This window comes from Dermacentor silvarum, chromosome 11 (genome assembly GCF_013339745.2).
Source record: "Dermacentor silvarum isolate Dsil-2018 chromosome 11, BIME_Dsil_1.4, whole genome shotgun sequence".
In the NCBI taxonomy this organism is placed as follows: domain Eukaryota; kingdom Metazoa; phylum Arthropoda; class Arachnida; order Ixodida; family Ixodidae; genus Dermacentor; species Dermacentor silvarum.
In genome coordinates, this window is record NC_051164.1 from 95,862,794 (window position 1) to 95,887,773 (window position 24,980).

A 24,980-nucleotide genomic window follows, 5' to 3' on the forward strand; every position below is an offset into this window, starting at 1 on the left:
GCACACATGGAGTCCGCATCGTGCGGGCCCGTATGCTTGGTCAATCTCAGACAGCCCTGCTCCACTTTGAGGGACCCCAGGTGCCTAGATTTGTGTACTTCTACGGAGGGGAGATGCCTTGCCGAGACTACCAGCCGACAAGGCAGTTCTGCCCCATCTGCAGAACCACCGGACATCGACCAGACGTCTGCCCCAACCCAACGGTTCGCGCGTGCAATACCTGCAACCACCCTAACCCAGAAGCCGGTCACACTTGTGTTCCGAAGTGCGCCCTGTGCGGAGGGGCCCATCTCACGGCCGCAAAAGACTGCAACAATAAACTAAAGCGCATTCGCCCCCGAGGGAAACCAGCCTCCACCACCGCCCCCAAAACCCAACGACATCCCCGCCCACGGTGGTTCAGCTCCGAGCGGGAAGACTCCGACTCCGACTACTCGGAGTTGTCGATGACCTGCAGATCCCGGTCCGGTTCCAGCCCGAGGTCCAGGTCCCGCTCCTGTTCGCGCCCTCAGCGAACTCACCCTCAGCGAACTCACAGAAGCCCTTCACGTCTCACAACAACAGAGACTTGCGCGGACTCACACGGGCCTGCAGGTCCTACAAACTTTGGGCTTCAAAGCCACAACACGAACCCAAGAAACCTGCACGATACCTCGTCACGTCCAGGACAGGTATCATATTGCCCCAATACCACGCAACATGGACCCTAACCTACACTCCGGAAGGAGGAAAGCAAGGGCCCAATACATAGAGAAAACATTCAGGTTCGATACCACGGCCCGTTTTACGGACGCCGCTATGTACGGAACGAATAAAAAGGGCGCAGTGGCAGTGGTATGCGACCGCCGAGGCCACGTCACCTCCAGTGCATCGACCCGCCCCTGCACGATCACGGAAGCGGAAGAACTGGCCATCGCGTTAGCCATCCGCGAAGGTCAACACGCAAAAAAACCACTGACGATCCTCACGGACTCCCAGCAGGCCTGCCGCAACTTCCTACAGGGAAGAATCGCAAGACCTGCGGCACAAGTCCTAGCCCAAATACCTAAGGAGGACACTGACGACAACACCATCATAACCATCATTTGGATACCGGGTCACGCTGCCATCACGGGTAACCTGTATGCCGACAGAGCAGCTCGAGAATTTGCATATAACCGAGCACTCATCACGCCGACTGCAGATGACCCTGACCCAGTTGACCCCGAGTATTCAGCAATCCTGAACTACCACAGAGGGAGTCGCTTGCGATATCCCCCACCCCATCGAATACTAAAGACGGAGGATGCCGCTGCCTGGCGTAGGCTCCAGACAGTCACTTACACGAACCTACACATATTACATCGCCTGCACCCCACAGCCTACAGGGACGAATGCCCGTGGTGTGGGGCCACACCAACCCTATACCACATTACGTGGGAGTGCACGCTACACAACATAGAACACCATGACACGAACACCACGAGGGAGCAATGGGAGGCACTGCTGTCCAGCTCGGCCCTCGACGACCAGCTCAAGCTGATCCAGAGAGCAGAGAAGATGGCAAGAGCCAGCGGAGCCCTGGACTAGGGGCCCCGACCATTAGCGATGCCCCATTGGGGCAAGACAAAACTATATTTGAATTAAAGTTTATCTATCTATCTATCCCATTGTCAGCTGGATTTACGTTGTGTATTGTAATTATGTAAGGTTAGTATAGTGACATGCATTGTTTTATTGCTCGCTTTGCCGTTGCAACAAGCTTAATTTTTCAGCTTTTGTTGTAACACCTGTGATTCCAAGCGTAGCATGACGGTGCGTGGGATGCGGAGGTATACGAGGCAAAAACGTGTGCTGTGTTTGTTGAAGCAGGGTTAGCTGTGCGCCTTCTATTTATTTGCAATTCCGGTACTGGAAGTCAAGGTCTCTATACTTGTCTCACCATGATGGCGGCTATTGGCTGCCTTGAAATACAGTCCCCAATATAAAAAAAAATCATCTTGAGGCTGCAGAACATGGAAGGGCCTAAAAATTAAGAAGTGATCGCCTTAACCCATGACTGCACTACTGAGCATGAGAGGTGTGGTTAGTAATTCATCTTTCTGGTAGAATGATTCGCGTGGGAATCTATTTCAGAGGACAGCTCTTAGGTGCCCGTTTCTCTGTCGAGCGTCGGCGTTCCCGGCGTAACGGAGCGAATGAGCGCAGCGGATGAAAGAGCGAGCGCGGAGTGCAGCAGAGGATGAAAAAAAGCGGCGAGAGCGAAGAGGGCGTGAGGAGGAAAGCAGACGAGGAGAGTTTCAGTTTCAGTTTATTATCCATTCAATACAATGATTATGTAAACGATACTATACAGACGAGGGTCCCAAAGTCAAAGACTGCAACGGGACGCTCGGTTAAAATTTAAAAAAAAATGTATACAAGTCATGGGTTAAAGCAGCAACATTAACAACGTTGAAAGAAGACAAAAGAACGCGTGAAATACAATGGTAAGATACAAAAAAAAAACAAGGAAATCAACAGGCGTAATTATACAGGACAACATATTATCGGGCATGAAACTATTTACAAAGAAAAAAACACTTCAATTCATATTTGAATGTATTCAATGATGATGTTTGTTTAAGAGAATGTGGTAGGTCATTCCATATTTTGATCGCTGAAAACGAGGACGTCATTTTTCCATAGTTGCTGCTACATTTAGGTAGGAGAAAGTTGTTATTATGAGCAAACCTAGTGGAATTGGTATTAGTAAGTAAGTTGAAGTCTACAAATTCGTAAGCAAGCTGTTTGTTAAGCAATTTAAAGAAGATAATACTTAAATGATACTTAAACAAGCCAGATACAGGTAGAATAGAGTTAGCCTTAAGAAGCGGGAGAGCATCTGAAAAAAAAGGAACTGTTGGTGATTATGCGAATGGCCTGGTTCTGTATGTGTTGAATAGACAAGAGGTGACAGCTATATGTGTTTCCCCAGGAAGCAATATCGTAGGTGATATGACTATGAATTAATGCAAAGTATAGAGATAGTAATGCGTTTTCTGAAAAAAATGCTCGTGATTTAATCAATGCTCTTATGCCGTAAGCTGTTTTTTGTTTAACAAGTGCAATATGATTAGTAAATTTCAAGTTAGGATCTAGTTGTATGCCAAGGAATGACACACAGTCCGCGGCAGCAATAAGATGACTGTCGAGGGTAACTTGGGGTATACAAGGTAACATGCTCTGTTTTGTTTTAAATATCATGAACTGAGTTTTAACCGGGTTTAAAATTAAGTGATTCAACTGACACCATTCTACGACTTTCGCTAGTTCATTGTTCAGTTTAAGAAGTAAGCTTGGTAAAGACTTGTCTGACAGGGAAATGGTGGTATCATCAGCATATAGGATTTTATTAGAAATACTAAGAAAATCAGATAAGTCATTAATGTAAATGCAAAACAACAAGGGTCCCAGTATTGAGCCCTGTGGTACCCCTTGATTAATTACTTTTGATTCGGAATAAGCACCCCTCACACAGACTGTTTGCTCGCGGTCGAGTAAGTAGTTTTTTAGAAAAGTTAAAGCTGGACCTGTTATACCTAACGATTCTAGTTTGTTAAACAAAATGGGATGATTAACAGTGTCAAAAGCTTTAGTAAAGTCTAGAAACACTGAGCCAACGAATTCACCTCTATCAATAGAAGATCTCATGTAATCGGTTAATGCTATACAAGCTTAGCTGGTGGAACTGCCAGGACGGAAACCAAATTGGCAAGGTTTTAATAGTTGAAATTTTGTTAGGTAACTGTTTAAACGCTTCAGAAATAATTTCTCGATAAGTTTACTAATGGAGGACAAAATAGAGATTGGGCGATAATTGGACACCTGAGATTTATCACCTTTTTTATAAACAGGGATTAATTTGGCCTTCTTAAGCGAACTGGGAAAGATGCCACATTTGAAAATTAGATTAATTATGTGGCTCAGTGTTTCAGCAATACGAGGAGCAACAAGTTTTAAGTGGTAGGCAGAGACATTATCTAGTCCTGGGCTAGTTTTTTTTCAAATTTAATATGGCCGAACAGACCTCATCGGCTGAGACAGGAAAAAGAAAGAAGGTATGATTCCGTCTCGTGCAGCGGAAGCACGAGACGGAAAGCGGAGGAGGAGGGTATGGCGAAAGTGTGAGAAGAAAACGCTAGTGCCGCACAAGGCGCGCATTCTGGCGACGATGCTGAGAGATGGCACCAGAGTAGCACGCGATGTCTGAGAGGTCTGTCTGCGGCGGCTGCTGTTGTGAATCGCGCCCAGGCGTCACCCACGCGCTGCTTCTCGCGATCTCCCGATTGGCGAGGCAGTCACGCCACACATCGCTCCATTTGCTACGTGCCGCAGGAGACAGATTGTCCGCGCCAGCCAATATATCGCGAAATGAAAACAGGTATAAATCTGCGCTCGAATTTCGCGTTAGGGAGTATCGTAATGGTCGGTGAATTTTTTTAGAAAGTATAATCGAAAACTATTCTCATAAATGTCAGTGTGACCAATAGTAACTACATAAGTTGCCAACTTGTAGCTGCAGAGTAATATGACTATCCATCTAATTCCTTAGATGTCTATGCGTCGCGTCACTCTCACGTTGGGCGTTTTTGAAGCCTGCTGCCTACTGCATGTATAACCTGCCTCGGATGGCACAAAAATGGTTTTCAGATAATCTGTGGTCACATTTCATTCTATTGTCATTGTGAACAAAAATGCCTGAAGAATCGCATATTGATTAGAACGCATCGAGCTGCTGGCAGTTTATTATAAAAATAACCTTCGATTTGTTGCCTGAAACTCCAGTGAGAATTTTTACGTAATATTTATGCGTCATTGTCGTTCAGAAGCGCGTCAAACTTATTTATTTGAAAAAATTCCGATCAGAGATGGTTAAACGATCGAACACTTTATAACTAATCCCAAATTTTCCAGTTGCTTATGTGTTAAAGCTCCTTACCACTAGTGACTCTATGAGAACAGCAACAGGCTGCGACATAATAAATGAAACTGCAGGACTCTTTTTCCTGAACCAGAATTCAGCATTATTTACGCTTCTGTTGCATTCTTTCAGTTGGATGAGATACCATTACCTGTTTTGGGCAAACAACAACTGCTTAATCCTAATGCGACAGATTACAATCGACGGATTGTACAGGCATACAAAGATCTCATTGCCACAGCTGTAAAGGTACTACAGCCGAATGTAACTGTGTATGATGCTGACATGGTTGCTGAAAAAATTTTCGTATTTGAGGCATGGCTTGCTTCGGTAAGTAAAAATTGTACAGATGACCATTCTCACGATATTTTGTTGTGCTATTTAGCATGAAGCAGACAGTATCAAACCAAAGATACAATTTTCCGATTCTCACAAACAAACGCTTTTGTGTTCAGTTGAAATCGCAACGCGTTTAACGTATGCTTAATGACTCAGTTGAATCTCCAAGAACCATTCAGCTACATTCTTTGACTTGTCAGATACGCATACTACATTATTCTACGACGACGCCTTGTCTCTGGAATTTTTTGCGACTTCCTGTCACAGATGACCAGCCAGACTAGGAGCATTTCCCTGGTCCTTGCACTTAATTTTCGTACGTCCAAAAACTTATTCTGTGGAAATTGTACTCGTGCAGGTGTGGGACAATTATACTCGTATAGATGAAATTGCCAACAAAGCGTTCATTTTACCTCCCTTTATGAGAAAATAACTTCTTTCTACACTAGTTATATCAACTGCGATTCGCTGTGGTGCTGTAATATGCTCGTAAACACACACACGCACGCACGCACACGCGCGCGCGCGCACACACACACACACACACACACACACACACACACACACACACACACACACACACACACACACACACACACACACACACACACACACACACACCATCACATCCATATCTGAAAAAACAACAACGAACTGCTTTCAGAGTTTAAGCTGGGCCGGCCTTTATCGGGATTGATATTAGAGACAAATAAGAGCCATCTTGCGAAGACAGACGTAAAAACCTCGACACAGAGTTTTCTTTGGCCATCCGCACAACAGTTCGCCTTTTCCGTCCGGTTGACGAGGACGGCAGCAACCGTCGTCGCGATTGTTAACTCAGAATTCTTATAGATGTAGATGTAGAGCCTTAGTGGTAGTGGCACATACCCACTCTGGGGGATTGGCCAAGGACCGGGTAGTTCGATATAACAATGAAAAAGAGATGTATAAAATACTGCAAACATAAATTTGGGAATACGGACGCATATGAGAACGAATAGGTAGAATATATCACATGACTATAATAGAATAAAAAAAAACTTTAAAAATAAGCAGCTTGTCATCCAATTTGTAAAAATATTTCGGAACCCTAGGCCCTGATTTTATCATCTAAATCTTTCTGACCCTGCAATGAAATCCCGGATGGCATCGACAACCTTCCATTCTTATCATGACGTCAACAAGGCAACTTCTTCATCGTCACCTTCCGCCCCAACATTTCTCGACCTTAAAACAGTCATAGCCCCAGTAAACCGGCTTATGCGGTACGGAATGTTTCATCACAAGCTACTGCCAATAAAGGCATCACTGCTATTGTGATAAATTATCAGAAGATGCCTACATTATTAGAAACACGTGGAAGTGGCCATGTTCCTTACTTACAGACAAGGGGGCTAAACAATTTCTCCTCGTCGAATGCAGTATGACGTATTCACTGGCCTAAATTTAAACTACACATGGAAAATGCATGAAGAGAAGACCTTGGTCATAGCCGGAAGTATACCATCCCCAGAGGCAATGAGAGAAGCTTCATGCCTCCCAACGTAGACAGCGAACCATTCCCAATTTAACGTAGAACTGGAGAAGCTAACTGGCCGCTTCGTACTTACGACGCTTCTCGATGCGTGCGGCTTGTTCTTCCTCCGTCTCCTCGGCTTGCTGCCTCCTCTTGGATTCGTTCCGACGACGAAGCCTGGCTTCTTTCAGTCTCTCCGACTCACTTTCCCTGTCTGCTGATGAATCCCACTGAGCCGCCCGTTCTATATTTACGATGCAATGCCGGCTCCTCCGGCGATGCAATGCCGGCAACGCCGATGCAACGCCGGCGGTTGCTAGGCAACGGCTGAGCTCGCGGTTTCACCGGCTCCTCCTCTGACGTCATGCCAGATGGCGCGGCGAGCGGTGCTGGCAGCTGCGGCGGTTGCTAGGCAACGGCTCAGCTCGCGGTGCGGCCACCGACCGCAGCGAAACGGCGAGAATACGGCCAGTGTAGCTCTCGCTACAAAACCGCAGAGTACATGTGGCATGCGTCCGCTCGCTGCGAACTCGCCGTAGCGTCCTGATCTAAATCACGCCTGTAGCGAACGCGCCGAAGGAAAAGCAACGAGCGTCTAGGGCACATTCACGCCAGGCGTCATGCAGAAAGTCAAGCATGGGCTTCAACTTACGAAGCATTTCTAAATAGGGGGGCTATTAGTGATATCGCAATTAAACAACTTCTATTGCGATAGCAATTATATGGACACTCAAAAGCAGATTTCTGCCGTCGCCGTCGCCGTCGCCGTGAGGTTCCGTATATGACGTCAATAGAGATGAAATCGTCGCCGATATGATAAGTGGTTCTTGAGGGAAAGGGAAAGGTTGGCGCTATCTTCTGCAGCCCTTGAGGGAGCACGGCTCAGCGCCAACGTCGCCGAGCGCCGAACGCTGTATGTGCGAGTGAAAGGGCGCGAGGGGCGCGCGCTTTCACGGAGAGTGAACGCACAGCGGAGAACAAACGCGCGTTCTGCGCCGTGCTCGCTTATTAAGGGCTGCAGAAGTAGGCGTCTCTTTCCTCCTTTACAATCGCCATATATGTAGAGCAAACGCGCCTTCTTCCGACGCGCGAGAGGCCGTGGGGGAGGGGGGGGGAGGGGGAGGGAAGGGAGGCGACGTTTAGCTGCGGCACCAAGTGCCTATTTATATCAGAGGCTCCGGCAACAGTCACCAACGCCGCACGCATTTTGAGCGAACGCGGGCAAAACGCCGACGGCGTCGACAACAGTTCTGCGTGTTGCCGGTGCTGCTACATGTCCAAGCTGATAAAGCTAATATCATTACTACGTATAGCTCTCTACAAATTTGCTGTCGCAATTGATGCTTCGCCTTTCAGGTGAAACTGCGACAATGTTTTTTTCTTGTAGACGGGGCCTGCTGCGAGAGCCTCCTGATGTGTCGGTGAATCAGTTGAACGCCACGGGAATGGCTGAAGTTGGCGAGTTTTTATACGGCCACGGCGGAGCCTACAGATCTGAGTGCAATAAGTTACAAAAATGACTACACGTAATTCAGAAATACACGGGGAGGTACGTCAATGCGCCCTTACCGAAACATAATTTTGCAGAGTGTTATATAGTCACAAAGCCGGGAAAACTGAACCTACAGGGACGCTTACACAGATTCCGATCCAATATACTTCTGCAAGGACTTGTCAACATGTGTCACGGAAATTTCTGAGACTGCGCGTGTGTTATCACTGTACAGTGAAGTGATGCCTTGCGATTTACACTTATTCGCGCACTTTACTAATATTCAATGTTTTCTGCATGAAATTTGTCTACGTAGGCACACCCATGTTTATATTATTAGAAAGCTGCTATCCAAAAAAACTATGTCTTTTTTGCAGATGACAGGGCATCCGGACGACAAGCGAGACCTTAAGGACATTTACGAAACGTTCACTATTGGAGAACTGGAAAACAAAGTGCCTAACGTACGATGTTTCTCCGTTTTAGTTTCTGTCAAATGTTTTATTCTTCTTTGAAACATCTCATCTTTTATGTAAGTCTCAGGGAAGAAACCGAGTGTGGCAAAAAAAGAAAAAATCAGTATTACCCACCAGTTGACTGGCCTCGTCAGCCCGTACAGTCGGACAGTGTCAGCGCATGATTCAGGTGGATGTATAACAGACATTGCGCATTTTTTATAGCGAACTACCAAACGAAATGCACTGTCCAATACAAAATTTTGTTCTTTTGAAATGAAACACAGTTCAACAAATAAATATAACTGATTACAAAGAATAATAAATATTACAATACATGTAGAGTGATAAAAACGAAAAGTTTGTGCAGGAAAATATTTGGCTAAGAATGAGTCTTAGGTCAAGTTATAGCAACGGTAAGATGGCCGCAGTAGGAAGACGCCGTTTGCTATTTCTTTCGCCAGCAAGCTTGTATTCACATTGATAAAATAAACGTCATATTTACCGTTGTGTATATAGAAAATGAAGCTTCTAACGTGGAAAGTCGTTTACTTTTTCCTTAACACGGGAAAATGTTCTTGGGGCAGAAATAAAACGGCTGACTTTAGGGATGAATATGCGCAGAAGAGGAGGTAACAAAAAAGACAGCAGGTCCAATGCAGTTGTTGAGTCTACGTTAAGCCTCATTTAGCGAAGCTTTCGTTAAACATGTTGCTTAGATGCTATACAAAGAGACACATGATGCGCTCATTCTTATTATCCACTACGCTCGAGGAATTGTTCTCGTTCGCCCATCGCAGAAGGTTTTGTGCCGTTCGGCTTCGCAGTACCGCGCATGCAAATGTTCGCGTTCCGCACAGCGTTCAGCAAAATAGCGAATAGCACAGCAGCACATCACAGCCAGGCAACAGGTTTCTTCTTTACTTGGTGAATGCTCTTTGATGTCATGACAGAGGTGCGAATGACCCGAACTCCTCCAATGCAGGTGTTTATATGCTCAGCCTTAACCTAATCTCTCTAACCCGAGCACCCATACGATCGTGAGGGATCCCCCTCCTCCATCTACATCCCTCCGCCCCCCCCCCTCCCCCACCCCATACATGTACGACTCACATGGCGAAGAAAGCTTTGGCATGTGTGTGTCTTTGAATCATGGATTTAAATTAAACAATTGTAGCAGGCACCAAACACCGCCTGGGTACTTAGAGCGACAGATGATCTGATCTAGCATGAAAGCTTCGATGTAAGAACTGTGCTCATTGAGCGCGGGTATAGGAAGCGCTGGGCGAAAAATGTGGTGAGGAGACCTGAAAGCATTCTCTGAATTGTCACAGTACTGTCCATCTTATGCTAGTGTCGATCATCCCCATGCTCGGATCATACTACAATTCCAGGTCCGGTGGTAGGCTCGTCTACTTCCAGCGATAGCGCTTTCAGGTCTTAAATTGTTGAAAAGCACTCTCCGACCCTGTCGCACCATATAAAGCAAAAAAGTAAACAATATATAAATAAGTAAAAATGGAAGCATTCAAAAATAAACTGTCTGTGGCGTAAAGTCTTATTTGAAGGCCAGTTATTTTTCATTGTTTTTCAGTGTACGTACTGTTTTGAGATAATCGTAAATAAATTATCGACATTTCTTTTTCTAGATTCCACTACTACATGGCTTGAACAAAATGTTCTCGGTGGCGAACATCACATTAAACGAGACAGAGCAAGTCGCTATGTTTGGGATGCCTTACTTCAAGAAGGTCAACGATTTTGTTGAGTGCATATATGACCTGTAAGTTCTCAGTACTTTAAATATATATATGAACGGTCACGTATTTTGCCTATTTAAATAAATGATTGTGCTTTTTAGGACAGACATGTACAATCTTGCTGGGTGGAGACGCACTTTCCAGCTGCTTTTGCATACGTCGAAGCAATTCGCAAAAGCTTGGCAAGCGTATCTACAAGTTACGTATGGTGTCCAAAAAGCGAAGCCGCATTGGCAGTATTGCCTTGAAAATGTCGTCGACACGATGCCTTTCGTGATTGGTGGAATGTACATCGAGAAAAACTTCAACGTCACAGCCAAAAATGACGTGAGTTTACAAGAACACCTGAAACAGAGATATTTATGTATTTTGTGCAACTTGGAAAGGTAGATGTGCTTGGAAAGTATCTATGTTTGGAATTATACATATATATGTGTATGGAAAAACATACATACGCTGTGTGAAACTTAGAGACCAGTAGATAAGTTTTTGAGAAAATGTGCTGGTCCCTCTTGCTGCCAAATTTGTATACGCGCAGCTGAATGTGGTTAAAGATGCCCCAATGTGGCCCACGCCAACGGTGGTGAATGGTGGGAATGAAGAATGGTGGCGCCATCTAGTTAAGGCACTTGCAAACGCAGCGTGCGCATGCGCAGACGACGAGATGCAATTTAGACGAGACGCGCAATCAACGCGATCCCGAGCCTCCGCCATTGTGGTGGAGCCATCTAGCTAAGGTGCCTGAAAACGCAGCGTTCATATAGAAATTGCATGCTGCATGTAACTGGACCTGGTTAATTCAGGCTAGGTGACAATTTATCACCACCCCGTTTTGAAGATTCCAATAAACAATCATTATCATCATCAACAACAACAATGTACCATGCCCCGGGTATAAAGGGATGCGAGATGTGCGCCACGTATTCTGGATACCTCTTTGGTACACGTTATGGCGTCTCCTCGCAAGGTACGAACCACTGCTGAAAATGCGAATCATAGAGCTACGTCCACAGCTACAATCAGGCATCATCGGGCTCAGCAGACTGCTGTGCAGAGAGCATTACAAGCCGCAGCTCTCCGTCGAAACCGGGCGGACAGTTCAGATCGTTCTCGTCAAAACGAGGCGAAGAGACTTTGCCGCGAAGAGCTTGGTGTGCGTGGTGCCGAAATTGGAGCTACTTTTGAGCCGCTCCACCAGCTTACCCTGTGACTGTTCTGCGTGTGCCGCGCAGACCTGTGACTTATCTTATCTCACAGATGATCTGAAACTGAACTAGGTTAGGTATTTGTTGAATGTTTAAATGCACAAGAGCAGCGAAATAACGCAGCTGCTTCCAAAAAACAAAGAAAAAAGAAGAACCAATGGCAAGTGTGCGCGTATCCTCCTAGCAGTGCTGCGACATAGGCTGCGACATGGGCTGCGACATGGACAGGCGTGGTGCATCATCAACGCTGTAAAGATGAACTGCTTAGATGCGTAACACGGTCAAGGCACACCTTGCATGCGTAAGTTTGCGGTTAAAATGTCGTTTGTTACGTTACGAAGCAGCAAATCTAGGAATGAAGGTGTCTTAGCAAGACGCTTCTACCACCCCTTCCCTCCCCCTCTCCAATCCCCAAACTTCCCACCTGTCCGAAGCGGACGCACACAGAACGCCTCCTTTAAATTCTAGGTGCCTGGACAAACAACCGGATCCGACGAAATTTCTGCTGTACAATGCTTTGTGGAGTTGTGCATCTTTGTAGAGGTTGTTCTTTACTCTAGAATGTGGCTCGCTGGAGGAGTTAAAATTTCATTATGCCACCAAAAGCCCTAAGCGACCCTTCGCGGATAAATTTTCTCATCTGCAGAGCCAAAAATTCGCAAGAGTTACTGAGTATTACACGGTGGCCTTTAAGCGAAGGCAAATCTTGAACATTGTTTCAGTAACATTTGGCCGGTCGTAGGACCGTTGGTCACGCGAAGTGCCCATGACATTGAAGGTGCTTAACGCTGTCGTTGACTCCGTGCTGCGCAGTCTGTCAAACTTTTCATTAACATTGTTATAACGACATCCTTTCTTTTTCTATTTCATATCAGGTCGAAACGATGATTGAAAGAATAAAGAAGACCTTCAATGACTCGCTTTCAACAAGACCCTGGATGGACAACAGCACAAAAGAAACAGCACTGCAGAAGGTACCGCACAATGCGTTATTTGTTGCACATGATACGGTTTCTCCAGTTTTATGGCCAAACGTTTTTTCGAGCTATCATTTGGTTTCGCGGAAACTGTAAAAACTCTACTCTTCTGTGAAATATCTTGTGGTGTCTTGGAATCCGGCGTATTACATTCGTAGTTTTCAGCATCTGTTACACCATGCACTCTAGTCCAATTTCCTAGCTCCTACAGGAACTTCCTTCTAGCCATACACACTGTCACAAGCATAGTGAATTCATAGACTTTGCCAATTCAGGTCCACTATAACTTGTTTGCACGTCCTCAGGAATGTCCTTTAGAAGAACAATGTCATCTGGAAGCCATCGTCCACCCATAAGTGACGTGTCAATACTCCCACCGAAGCGTTAGGTTGAGACATGCTAAGGGCAAGTAACTAAGACGGATGTCTTAAAAATAATAACTCCGCAGTTGACGTCGTCATGTATACAATTTTTCAAGGTGACGGGAAACCAGTGCTTGATTGCCTGATTCAGAAAAGCCCACAAACGTGTTCAAGAATACTGAACAAAAGGAATAATAATCTGTTTTTGAAGTGACTGACAAGCATAAACGCGAGTTTACGATATAATCAGCAGTTAGAAGCACTCAGCGAGAGCAAAAGAATAATAGTTTCATTATACAGTCTCACGCACCAAAATACGACCTCATTATGTGGCATGCCATAAAGTAGGACTCCGCAATAATTTTGACCATCCGGGGTTCTTTAACATGCGCCAACCTGCAGTGGTTGCTTAGTGGCTATGGTGTTAGGCTGCTAAGCACGAGGTCGCGGGATCGATTCCCGGCCACGGCGGCCACATTTCGATGGGGACCAAAAGCGAAAACACCCGTGTACTTACATTGAGGTGCGCGTTAAGGAACCCCAGGGGGTCCAAATTATTCTGGAGTCCCCCACTATGGCGCGCCTCATAATCAGATCATGGTTTTGGTGCGTAAAACCCCATATTTTAATTTTTAATATGTGCCTAAATCTAAGTACACGAGCGTTCTTGCTTCTCACACCCATCACAATACGGCCGCCGCGGCCGGGATTTGACCCCGCGACGTCGAGCTTAGCAGCGCAAATCCTTCGCCGTTAAGCCAACCCGGCGGGGACTATGAGAAGATAGTTCTAAAAAAATAATAATAATAAAAACAATTTTACTGCGTTTGGAAGTCATTCCGAAGCCGTCACCGGCAGCTTATCAATACGCTTGATTTAACACGAAGACTACTCATGCATCCCACAGGCTGGGAAACTGGGGCAAAGGTTAAGGATGGTCACGTAGTTGATATCAGTACTCGACGAAAGAAATAAAGGCGGCCGGATGATGCCATGCATAGAATATGTAACCGCTATGCAGTCCGTTCGAGCAATATTAAAGGTACCAGCAAAAACGCAGTACATATTTACAACACAAAATTTACAGGTGGAATCTGGATTCGGTCGATTCATGAAGGATAACGGGATGATGGCGGCTTGCTTATGTTGAGTTTACAAGACAAAGTTGCCATTTTGAGGCTTAGACCGAGTATTGGTTCATCGATTGTTACAGCAGTTTTTGATAAAAAGAACACTGCAAAACGCCCCACAGATTAAAGATTGTGGTATACTTTCCGCGCTGTTTTCACTTGCCTCCTGTGTGCGCATATACCTATCACGTGCCTGCTGCATGAATATCGTATGGCAGCCTCCGGCCACCGTGTCTGCTCACATATAAATCTCGACCCCAAAACAGAATATTGCCAAACTTCTTTTGAATGAGGTGAGTATCCCAAGAGGGAGGTTGCAAAGCAACTCGGCGAACCATTTCTATGGGGGGTGCTATACGACTATCATCATCATCATCATGATGATGATAGTCGTATAGCACCCCCCATAGATGATGATGAATATCATCATCATCATCATGATGATGATGATATTCGACTATACCTACGCCAATTCGGTGGACACGCGCATAACGTTTTCTTGAAATTTTGCAAGCATGCGCGTAAAGTGAAAGTACAAAGGTGGTCACTAGCATTTTCCCTTTATTTTTCAAGGTCACGTGGGTGATGGTATGCTAAAGCTTTACTAAAATAGGAATGGCTCGTAGGCCTATGAAGGGTAATGAAGCTGGAGATTTTCCTCGGTGATAAAATGAGAACTGCCGGCTGATTCAAAACAGGCCGCTGTTTAGAGAGCATTGCAGTGATTGAAATTCGAGCCATAAAGTGTTGGGGAGAAAAGTGATTTATTTTCTGGTTGGTGACGCCTGCCGTTTTCTGTAGTGGCAGTGAACTAACCGTTTTTTTTTTTTTTTTTTTGAGAGAGATGGTTGTGGGGGTTCGGGAATTTGCTGCTCCGTTGGGCAATAAAATCTATTGTTACAACTTTCACTTTTTAAAAGGTCAGTCAGGAAACTTATAAATACCTTCGCATGAACTGAACCCGAAACAGAAGGTCTATACTGTGCGTTGTACTGCGGATTACACCTCAAACGCCTTATATATCTGTGTATGTGTGTTTGTGTGTGTGTGTGAAAAGGAAATCTGAATTTCAGTGCTAATCAATCACGTTATTACCCGCAATCTTTCAGTATCTTATGTACAGCAACAAAAGAACTGAGTTATGCAATTATCTGGCATTTATTTGCACTTCTGAAATGTATAGTAATCACAGAGCACATTAAATCAAGTTACATTCATAAGGGCGCTTGCTGTATGTCCATAACTACCACCCTTAATTCCCTCAAAATCGCTGTTGCGTTGGAAAAACAGAAAATGTTGATCGAGGGTAGAATGAACCTTGGCAATATGTCAGATTTTTATGGCTGTAACTATAAGAAAATGCCCTTCAGGCAGAAATAAAATGCACACTAAGAAAAAGGTATTTATGCTTACACAGTAACGTAGCTCAGAATACGACCGATGTTTCTTCTTTTAGCGTAAATATAGCGTATATGTTATCCCCAGACTAAATATGTACTTAAGAAATTTGCAAAAATACTTGTGAACAAACTTTCATTTCTGCGCGGACATGAACAAATCCTAACCGTTATACCCAGCAATCACTCAAATGTAATACGACAACAATGGTAATAGTGCACTAGATGGAACATGACAGCAAAGAGCACCTAAATGAAGAAAGGCGCAAATTTCTTTGTACTCCAGTGACGTCAGAAGGGCTATCTTGTCGATATTTATTTATTTATTTATTTATTTAAAAATACCTTACAGGCCCAAAGGGCATTGAGTAAGGGGGGGTTTACTTAATACAATGAAAGCACACGCAAACTAGTATAGAACAGGGTTACAATGCAAGTGAACATCAAAACGCAACGCAACAGAGTAAATTGCAAAATGTAAAAGAAGTTTCCAACGCAAGTCAAGAAAAAATACGTTTCCGAAATAAGCACTAAAAGAGCATTTGAGTGCAAGTGAAGAAAAAAAAACTAACAAAAATGCAACACATCGCAAAATAAACAAAAGAACTTAAACGCCGAGACCATGTTACAGCACTATTTAACAGAAAATATGTACCTCAAGCTTCTGGCGAAATGTGTTAAGGTTATTATCAGAGGCGATATGATCGGGAAGATCATTCCACATGCGGATGGCTTGTGGAAGTGCGGATGTGTTAAAAGCGTTCGTATTGCCAAAGATGCGCATGAAGCTGAGGTGATTATGTAGCCTGCGTGACGTGAAAAGAGGGCGTTCAAGGTGTAACGAGGCTATTTTATTGCTGTAGACGTACTTGTGAAACAGGCATAGGAGAGATATTTGACGGCGGATGGCCAATGGTTGAAGGGAATGATCAAGTTTAAGTTGAGTCACACTTGAATGATTGTCATAGTTCCTTGAAATGTAACGGGCGGCTCTGTTCTGAACTGCTTCAAGCATGTTAATTTGATAATGAGCGGAAGGGGACCAAACAGATGAGGCATATTCAAGTTGTGGGCGGACGAAAGTTAAATAGGATAATTTACGAACGTTTGAGGGGCAATGACGGAGGTTTCGTCGTAGATACCCTAAAGATTTTGAGGCTTTCGCGCACGTAGCAGTGATGTGTTCAAACCAGGAGAGGCCTGGTGTAAGGTAAACGCCAAGATATTTATAACATGATGCCCGCGAAAGCTTGTCTCCCTGTATGTGGTAGGAAAAAATGGAAGCGTCACGCTTACGGCCGAAAGAGAATTACCACTATCAATATTGATAGTGGTACATTGGGTGCCGGTCGGAACCGTGAGCCCCTGTGTTTTTCATAAATGTTAAAGAATATGTTAGCCGTCCAAAAGACGAAACACGGACCTGAACGAAAAATACAAACAGAGCAATATGCGCATAAATTAGCGCTTATCTCGCAAAAAATATGCGAAGGACATTTGCGAAAATATTGTGCATATTTACGTGTAATAGTGAGCAACACATAAATGTTACTATCGCAACTTATCAAGCAGACAATTGCACAAATAATTTTGTCATGCAACCTTCAGTATTACTCCATTGCCAAAATAAAACTCATTTACGCTCCTAGACCTTTGTAAAGGGTAAGCGGCCACATATGTCCTTTGTACATTCTTGAATAATTTGACTGTGCAGCACGGCCGTCTAAGTATGAGTTACTCCCTGTGTAAAACACTACAAAAGAGGGTGTGCCAATGGCGTTTTGTACGGATTTGTTCCCTCTGTTTGGGTAGGTCAGCGAGGCCAGGAATCGGGCGTCCTAAAAAGTCGCAGCTACGCCATCGGTGCCTCTGGAAAAGAGGTCGCTGGCCGACGCTATATCTGGGCGTCACACGGAGGCTAGGCACGCCCGCGCCTTCAACCTCACCTTTACGACGAAGGAGGCTTGTTGGTCAGGAGTTATAGTTCGGAAGTTGAATGGCAGGTATGAATGGGCATTTGCACTTTAGGGGATATCTTAGAGCATACATATTTACCGGATTAAGGGTTACTTATAGTTACAGGAAAACTGATGACTATCCGAGCACACATAGTTGGAGCACACAGCTACTTCATTGTGGAAAGACACTGGTAACACCTAAAATTGCGACTTCAATATGAGCCGCCTTTTCTCCAGATCTCTACGCCAGGGAAACTGATGATGTGATGTTCCTTCAATCAGGTTGACTCCGCCTTCATGGCGAAAGAGTGCAACAGTACGTTCGTCGTCGTTCACTGAACACCAAACAGCGGCACGTAGCTGACTGTTTGTGGTGGTTGGCTTGGGCTGCTTGCAGTGTTAATATACGACCGCCCGTCTAACACGCCTTTTGATGAATTTCTCGTATAGGCGTCCTGGGAACCATCGAGACGAACGGTGCGGTGCGCTTGATAAACAAACAGGCCACGGAAGACAATTTTGACAATAATGGCGAGGGCAAGTCGCTTGAGCAGAATGTCTTAACCACACTGCAATGATAAAGCGCCCTCCTGCAGAAATACCTTAGTTGACATAATTTCAGTGCTCACAGTGGTTCAGCAGAATGGTGTTACCATAAATACCGCAACGACGGCGAAACATGCCCTCCGGGCAATGTTCTGAACGTAACACCCTTTTGTACTACAGAAAAGGCTCCCGAAACATTTCCGGTTGAGTCTTCTCAAACACAGTTTACAATAGTATAAAAATATATAGAACTCTCTAGCTGGCACCCGTTTATCTCTAAAGATATAATGTTTGTCAAGTGTATTTTACTGGTAAGTGCAACAAGAAAGCTGGATACATGAGCTCGGAGCATGGGACATGTTTGTTATATTTGAATTCATGGTGACCATGCCTCAGGACGTTCATTAAAGTTTTCCATCCATCCATCCATGGTGACTATGTGCCGTTGGTGTGCTATGGAACAAAATACTTTTTGTTTGGCTAACTTGACTGTGAAACATGCATCCTCGGAAGTTTTTTGGGGACCTTGGGCACACTACTTCCACAGCGTGGATGAATGTGTGATCTTCTCGAGATCACACACACACACTGACACACACACACACACACACAAAAAAAAAAACTGGTGCTGCACTGCTTACTCTCTTTCTCATACAGCTGATAAAAATGACTAACAAAATCGGATTTCCCCCATGGATTCTAAATGAAACCGTTATGGAACATCAATTTCGATACGTAAGTAAATACTGCACTATATCTTGAAACTTGGGCACAGAATTCCTTCTTAAATACAATATTTTTTTGTGTTTCTTACAGGTTCCTCATTTCAACTTAAGTGACCCCTTCTTTAAAATTATATTACTTTTCCAAGACAATGCTGCCATCAAAACGCTGCTGCTACTACGAAAGACCCCCGATAAGAAAAACAAGTAAGTATACGTGTACACGACGGGACTTATAATGAGACCGTAGGTTTGGCAGCTAAAGCTCCCCCCCCCCCCCCCCCAATTTTTCAAATATGTGTATACTGTTGTCGGGAGCTTCGGTAAATTGTTCTTTTTTAATTTATTTTCCCACTCTATTAAGTTAGAGAAAGCAAACACATCTGAGCAATTTTCGTCAACCAATTCTTGGAGGATTTCTGGGTACTCTATTGCATGACCAGTGATGACCCCCCCCCCCCCCCCCAAATATTTTTATGTATAGTAATATAAATTCCTGCGACGCTTTTCTTATATCAACAAAATATTATCAAACAATTGCCTTTGTTTTGATATTTGCGTCTGATTTCTTTGCAGCTGGATCACTGCGCCTGCCGTCGTAAACGCGTTCTACAGCCCTGGGACGAATGAAATGGGTAAATTCAGACTAGTTTTCAAACAGATGCATTAAATTTGTTATCAAGCTTTTAGCGATACAAAACACGCCTGTTGTCGGTGTTTTCTTCCACTCGTTCTAAACCCTAGTGCTATAAATCTTATACGTTTCTTTGTTTGTTAGGTTGCGGTGAACTTATATTGCATACACGGACATTGCAATCGCGATTAAACGTTTAATGCATCAGGATCTAAGTGCTCAATGCATTCACACTGCTGTGATGAAAAAGCAAACTACGTCAATGAATCACAAGTCTGGCAAATAAGTTCAGCAGAAAGTTTCGGCGAGTTCAGCGGTCTGCTGATAAATCTTGAAACAAGAACTAGCCCTCGCGAAAAGCAAAGCCTGTTGTCATTCGTGTTTTGGCATCACACTTAGCACATCTATACGAGGTCCAAACACAAAACTGGCTTGCGCGTTAATCTGATATTGCGCCGCTCGTTTCAGTTTTCCCGGCTGGAATACTTCGAGACTCCTTTTACCAGCATGGACTACCGGAGTACGTATAAATCTTTAAAGCAATAACTTCTTTTCCCGTCTTCCCGCACTTTGGATGGCTGGTGTTTCTGTTATATGGAGGGTTTGTAGGGTTATCATTGCGATAGGAGTTATATGGACACTTCAAGAGCATTTCTGCCGTCGCCCTGGCCACGCGCCGTAGGCTCTATGTGCGAGCGAAAGCTTGCGAGGGTCAGCCGACGATCGCGGCTAAATCTCGCGCGGGCGAGGGAGAAAGGCAGGGCGGAAGCGCCCCGTCTTCTGTAGCGCGCGAGGCACGGGGGGGAGGGGGGCCTTCTACTCCGGCGGCTGCTGATTACGGCACGGACGCCTTATCTTGACAGCGATCTGCGACGTGGGCAAAGTGCGCAACCGCGCGGTCCTCATCTTCAAAGCGATCTGCGGTGTGGATAAAGTACGCCCAGTGCCGATAGCTTAGTATGCACTGTGCTTTCGACGTTTAGTTCCCGTTGAAGCGAGAGAAAACAAGAAGGTCAATTCGCTCGCTGCTACTGCCGCACTTCTTCACTCCAGCGTTCTGACAGCGAGTTTCTGCGGTCATCGGGCGAGATTTGTTCGTGTTTGCCTGTGCGCGCGTGGCATCATGCTTGTTAATTTATTTAGTAAGTGAACGTTTGCAAGTTTATGCGGGCGATAAAACTAATATCCTTACTTCGTATAGCTGTGTACTAATTTGCTATCGCAGTCATTGCTTTGCCTTTCGTGCGAACCTGCGACTTTTGTTTTCTTTTAGTTTTCAAACGACACGGCCTCATACACTATTTCTTCTATCTTTAACACTCATTCAGAAGCGTGATCCACGTTGACCTGCCCTACTGTGCGAAATCTGTAATCTGTGCGTGTTCTGCTTCATTATTGCGAAAGCATTACATGCTGCATTACGCGAAAATCCGGCGTTGTAGTCGGCGGCGTGACCGAATGATGGTTACAAAAATGGCCAACAGCGCAAGCAGTAAAAACATGTCAAACATGCCAGGATTGGCGTCAAATTTCTCAGGGAGATTCCTGTAAACGAAATAAATGAATGGCCTTGAAAAACAAATTTGGTAAATTTGGTCTGGGTGGGGATTGAACTCGGGCCTCTTGGTACGTGCGTCATTGCGCACGTCACGTCGCAGCCATTTTGATTTCTAAACGTGTGACCTAGTGCGTGCGTTGTTGGGCAGGTGGCGGCGCAGTCAAAGGGAGGAGGTGGCGCCACGTTATCAGTGTATAAAGGGAGTGCATAAAATTAAAAAAAAAACAATGTCGCACTGAATGGCGCTGAGCGGTCCTTCAAGTTATGCACTCTTTGCTGCCAAGCGAGCGCGTTGAGACGCTTGGCCTGATTTCATTCGGCCTTACCAAGGCGCAGCTAGATTGCAGGCGAGAGCTTGCGCGTACAAGGAGTGCGCGAAAAAAAAATTAAAAAATCATGTCCTCAAACCACGTTTTCGCATGCCAACGCGTAAGCAAAGCAGTCTTAAGTGTCTGCCGAAGTTTTATTTGACATTTGTCACCTTGCTTTCTTTCCTCTTCCTTCTTATCTACCATTTCATTTTTTTTTTGTCTCCTCTCATCTGAAGAGCCGGCAGGCGTCGTGCTCCTTCCGGTGGCAGTGACCAGCCTGATCGTCACTATCCATCTCAACTCAATATGTTCTCAAAAGAAATAGTAATAATAACCAATCATTTAAATAATTTATTTAACGGGCACAGGAACAACCATGAGGTCTAAGTGCTGGCGCACGCTGCGCCAGCACTTAGACATCATGGTTGACGAGAACAGAAACATAGACGCATACCCAAAGCGCTTTCTGTGTGTCTGTTCCCGTGCCGTCTTCTTCGCGCAGTTTAATCATTTTGCAGAATCTATGAACCGACTAGCCCAACAACATTCCTTACTCCAATACGGATAGTTACCGCTTAAGAAGACGTTTGGCGATTGACGTTAAGATAACATGGTCTATCAATAAGACAACTCCGCAATAGAGCGCTTGCGGATTTACTTCCATAATTCCGCCGGCCGGTCAGAGACGCTCTTCTCCAAGAATGCAATATATGAGTCATGATCCCGCTTGTAGAGGCGTTCGCAGAGAGTTCGAAAAAATCGTAATTATTCACTCCGCTGAATAGGCAAAGGACTTCTGGATTTACGGTGCGCGCGATCTTTATACTTTAGGGCCGTTATAAGTTCATATGAGAACCAGTTGGAATATCTAGAGTGTTTAGGACTGTACTGAGGAATGTATTTGCGCCTACTGCTAAAAACAAGCTTCGTAAACTGTTCTATTTAGTGATCGACATTGGTTTTATCTGTGACCAGTGACCAATCGCTGGTGGACAACAAATCATACAAGCCAACATAATTCCCCCGCTTGAAAGCAAAGAGAGAATATTCATTAATGCCAGTGAAGGAGTTCTGTCTCAAGGCTGACTAAGAGGCAGTAGCTTAAATGAAGGGTGTAACTTATCGGTAAACACAAGCGAAATGTCAGAACGGGAGACATCTAAAGCTTGAGCATTCGAGAAGCAAATGTCTAAAATGTTGAAGCAGGAATTGGCGATCAAGTTCTGCTGCTGAAGAGAACAGAAGGAAACCAAGTCCAACAACAGGCTGCATTTGTTGTCTATGATTATAATGATAACGTGTAAGCGTGTTCCAATCAATTCCTGGTGTGTTAAAATACGAAAGAAGGATTATTCTGTGCTTGCTTTGGGAGAATAAGACACTTTCAAGTGAAGGAAGAGATGAGCTCATCAAACAAGACAGGAGATATATTCGGTGGTATACACCGAATATAGCTGATATTAACAATTTTTCACAGCACGCTAGGATCGATTCCTGTACACCTGTCTATGTCGTTGCGTCTTACACATTTCAGTGAACTGTCAACAGCAATCAGTACGCCACCACCTTTTTGTTTAACTCCACTGAAGTCCCGTCCCTGCGAACGACGTTGTAATGTGGTGGAAAGAAATCTGAAGAGGAAATTTCACTGCAGAGCCAAGTTTCGGGAATAACAAAAATAGGAAAAGACGACGAAATGATATTGGCGAAAAATACACATGCTTTGGTGCGAAGTCCGCGAACGCTTTGGTAGAAAATGCCCAGATTACACTCGGAAGCATGAAGCATGCCGTCGTGTAGCAAATGCGGCCGCCGCGGCCGGGTTTGACAACGCGCCCTCACGCCTAGTAGTGCACAACGCCATCCCCGTCGCCAGCCTTTACACTATACCTTTTTCAGCGCCTTACTTTAGTATGCGGGTGCGATCACACCTATCCCGAACACGCTTTGTGCACATTTTTTTCATTCTTCAAGCGAAGCCCGCCTACAGACTTCCAATGGCATCACCTTGAACCTGCTGCCTTTTGTGGTGGCTTCTTTTTACATCATTTATGAGCAGCATCATGAGGAGTGTACAATTAAATCCCAGGGTTTTACATGCCCAACCACGATGTGATTTCGGCCAAAATCAAGAAGGGGGCCACCAGATGGAGTAGCACACTGTCATATAGAAGGAATAAAGTGCATCATTAAAGCTGGCCTACGCTTCGATAGGTGGATCTACCTTGGTCAAAGATAGGTCCACCTATCAAAACATGCAGCAAATGCGGAACTAACTTCTGTATGTATGTATGTAACTTCTGTACCATGATATAATTATGCGACGCGCCGTCATGGGGGACTCCGGAATATATTTGACAACCTGGGGTTATTTCTAGTGCGCCCAATGCACGGCTCACGGATGTTTTTACATTTCATCCCCATCAATAAAAAGGTCGCCCCGTGGTCGGGTTTGACTCTGCGCCCTCAGACTTTGGAGCGCAATGCGATCGCCGCTACGCCGCATTAGCTGTGGGTCCAAAATTGCACTCAAGGCGCTTGCAAGTTACAAGCTTAGTAGCAATATTGCAGTTCGGAATATTTCGTAATTGTTTAGAATTTATATTTAAAAAAAAGAAATTAAGACTATGTTTTTAAGCACACTAAGCTTTAAGAACACTAAGAACTCACCTGCGGTGAGTTCCATATGGACAAGGAAAGTAGCCTCAAATAGATTTGGAAGTATCTATTCGGTTTTTTAAAGGGATGATGCGCTTAGAGGCGCATATTTGCTGCAGTGCAGATATTCAGGTAGCGTGTATTGGTACGTAGCGTCGTTCCGTAGAGAATAGAGTCGGCAACCGGTACATCTGCAGAGGTAGTACAGATATGCCTACTCAATAAATGTGCGCCGTTTTATCTTGAGCCATGTTATACGATATTCGATTATGTAGTTTCGAAACTGCGGAGGCCTCGAAACGAAACTGCGGTAGGCCTCGAGAAAAGTCGTTGCTGCAGTAAAATGGCACCGAGTTAACTTTCTAGTTCATATGCACGCAGTTTACCAGTTTCATAACAATATCATCTACATGTGTCCGCGCGCACCTATTTGGCTGCTTGAGTATTTGCTAATAAAAATTTGTTGGCAGATCGGTTAACTACGGGGCGATTGGCACCATCATCGGGCACGAAATGATTCATGGCTTCGACGACTTAGGTAAGTTTTGAGATTGGCATGTTCATAACTGCTCGTAAAGTAGTGGTTTCTGTATGTCATATCGCGATAGGAGACGACATTTCTATTTAGACTATAAAAAGTTAACGCGAGACAATATTTATGGCCACCCCTACCTACTTTGCTGAATGTGGCTTTCTGCTGTCTGCGGCGATGCTATAGCTCCATAGATGGTGCATCAGTCTGTCTGATGGTAGGCAGCCTACATGCGACGCTGTTTTATCTGATGGGTATGCATTGGGCGCGTCGCAGCAACGGCAGTGCTATATGACGCTACACTATGATATCCGTGATGACGCCAAGATTCATGATTACGCCTACGATGACGATAATGAGGTGCCGTAAGGGGAGCCTTTCTTTAAGTACTCGGCATTTACAGGCATCAATTTACTTTTTCTACCGGGAATTTTTGGCCCACAATACCTTCACAGAACATTTTATATTTTGGCTGCACTGTTTACT

General features: G+C 44.8%; 1 protein-coding gene across 1 annotated transcript in view; it reads left to right on the forward strand.

The window, feature by feature from the left end:
- LOC119433899 (neprilysin-1-like) overlaps nt 1–24,980 on the forward strand; it is a 52,598-nt gene that overhangs the window by 18,726 nt on the left and 8,892 nt on the right. The window contains exons 7-16 of the mRNA XM_037701182.2: nt 5,075–5,272; nt 8,667–8,753; nt 10,394–10,527; nt 10,606–10,831; nt 12,585–12,683; nt 18,737–18,814; nt 18,896–19,008; nt 19,378–19,436; nt 19,904–19,955; nt 24,433–24,500. Coding sequence (XP_037557110.2) covers nt 5,075–5,272; nt 8,667–8,753; nt 10,394–10,527; nt 10,606–10,831; nt 12,585–12,683; nt 18,737–18,814; nt 18,896–19,008; nt 19,378–19,436; nt 19,904–19,955; nt 24,433–24,500 — 1,114 coding nt within the window. The remainder of the gene's footprint in view (nt 1–5,074; nt 5,273–8,666; nt 8,754–10,393; nt 10,528–10,605; nt 10,832–12,584; nt 12,684–18,736; nt 18,815–18,895; nt 19,009–19,377; nt 19,437–19,903; nt 19,956–24,432; nt 24,501–24,980) is intronic.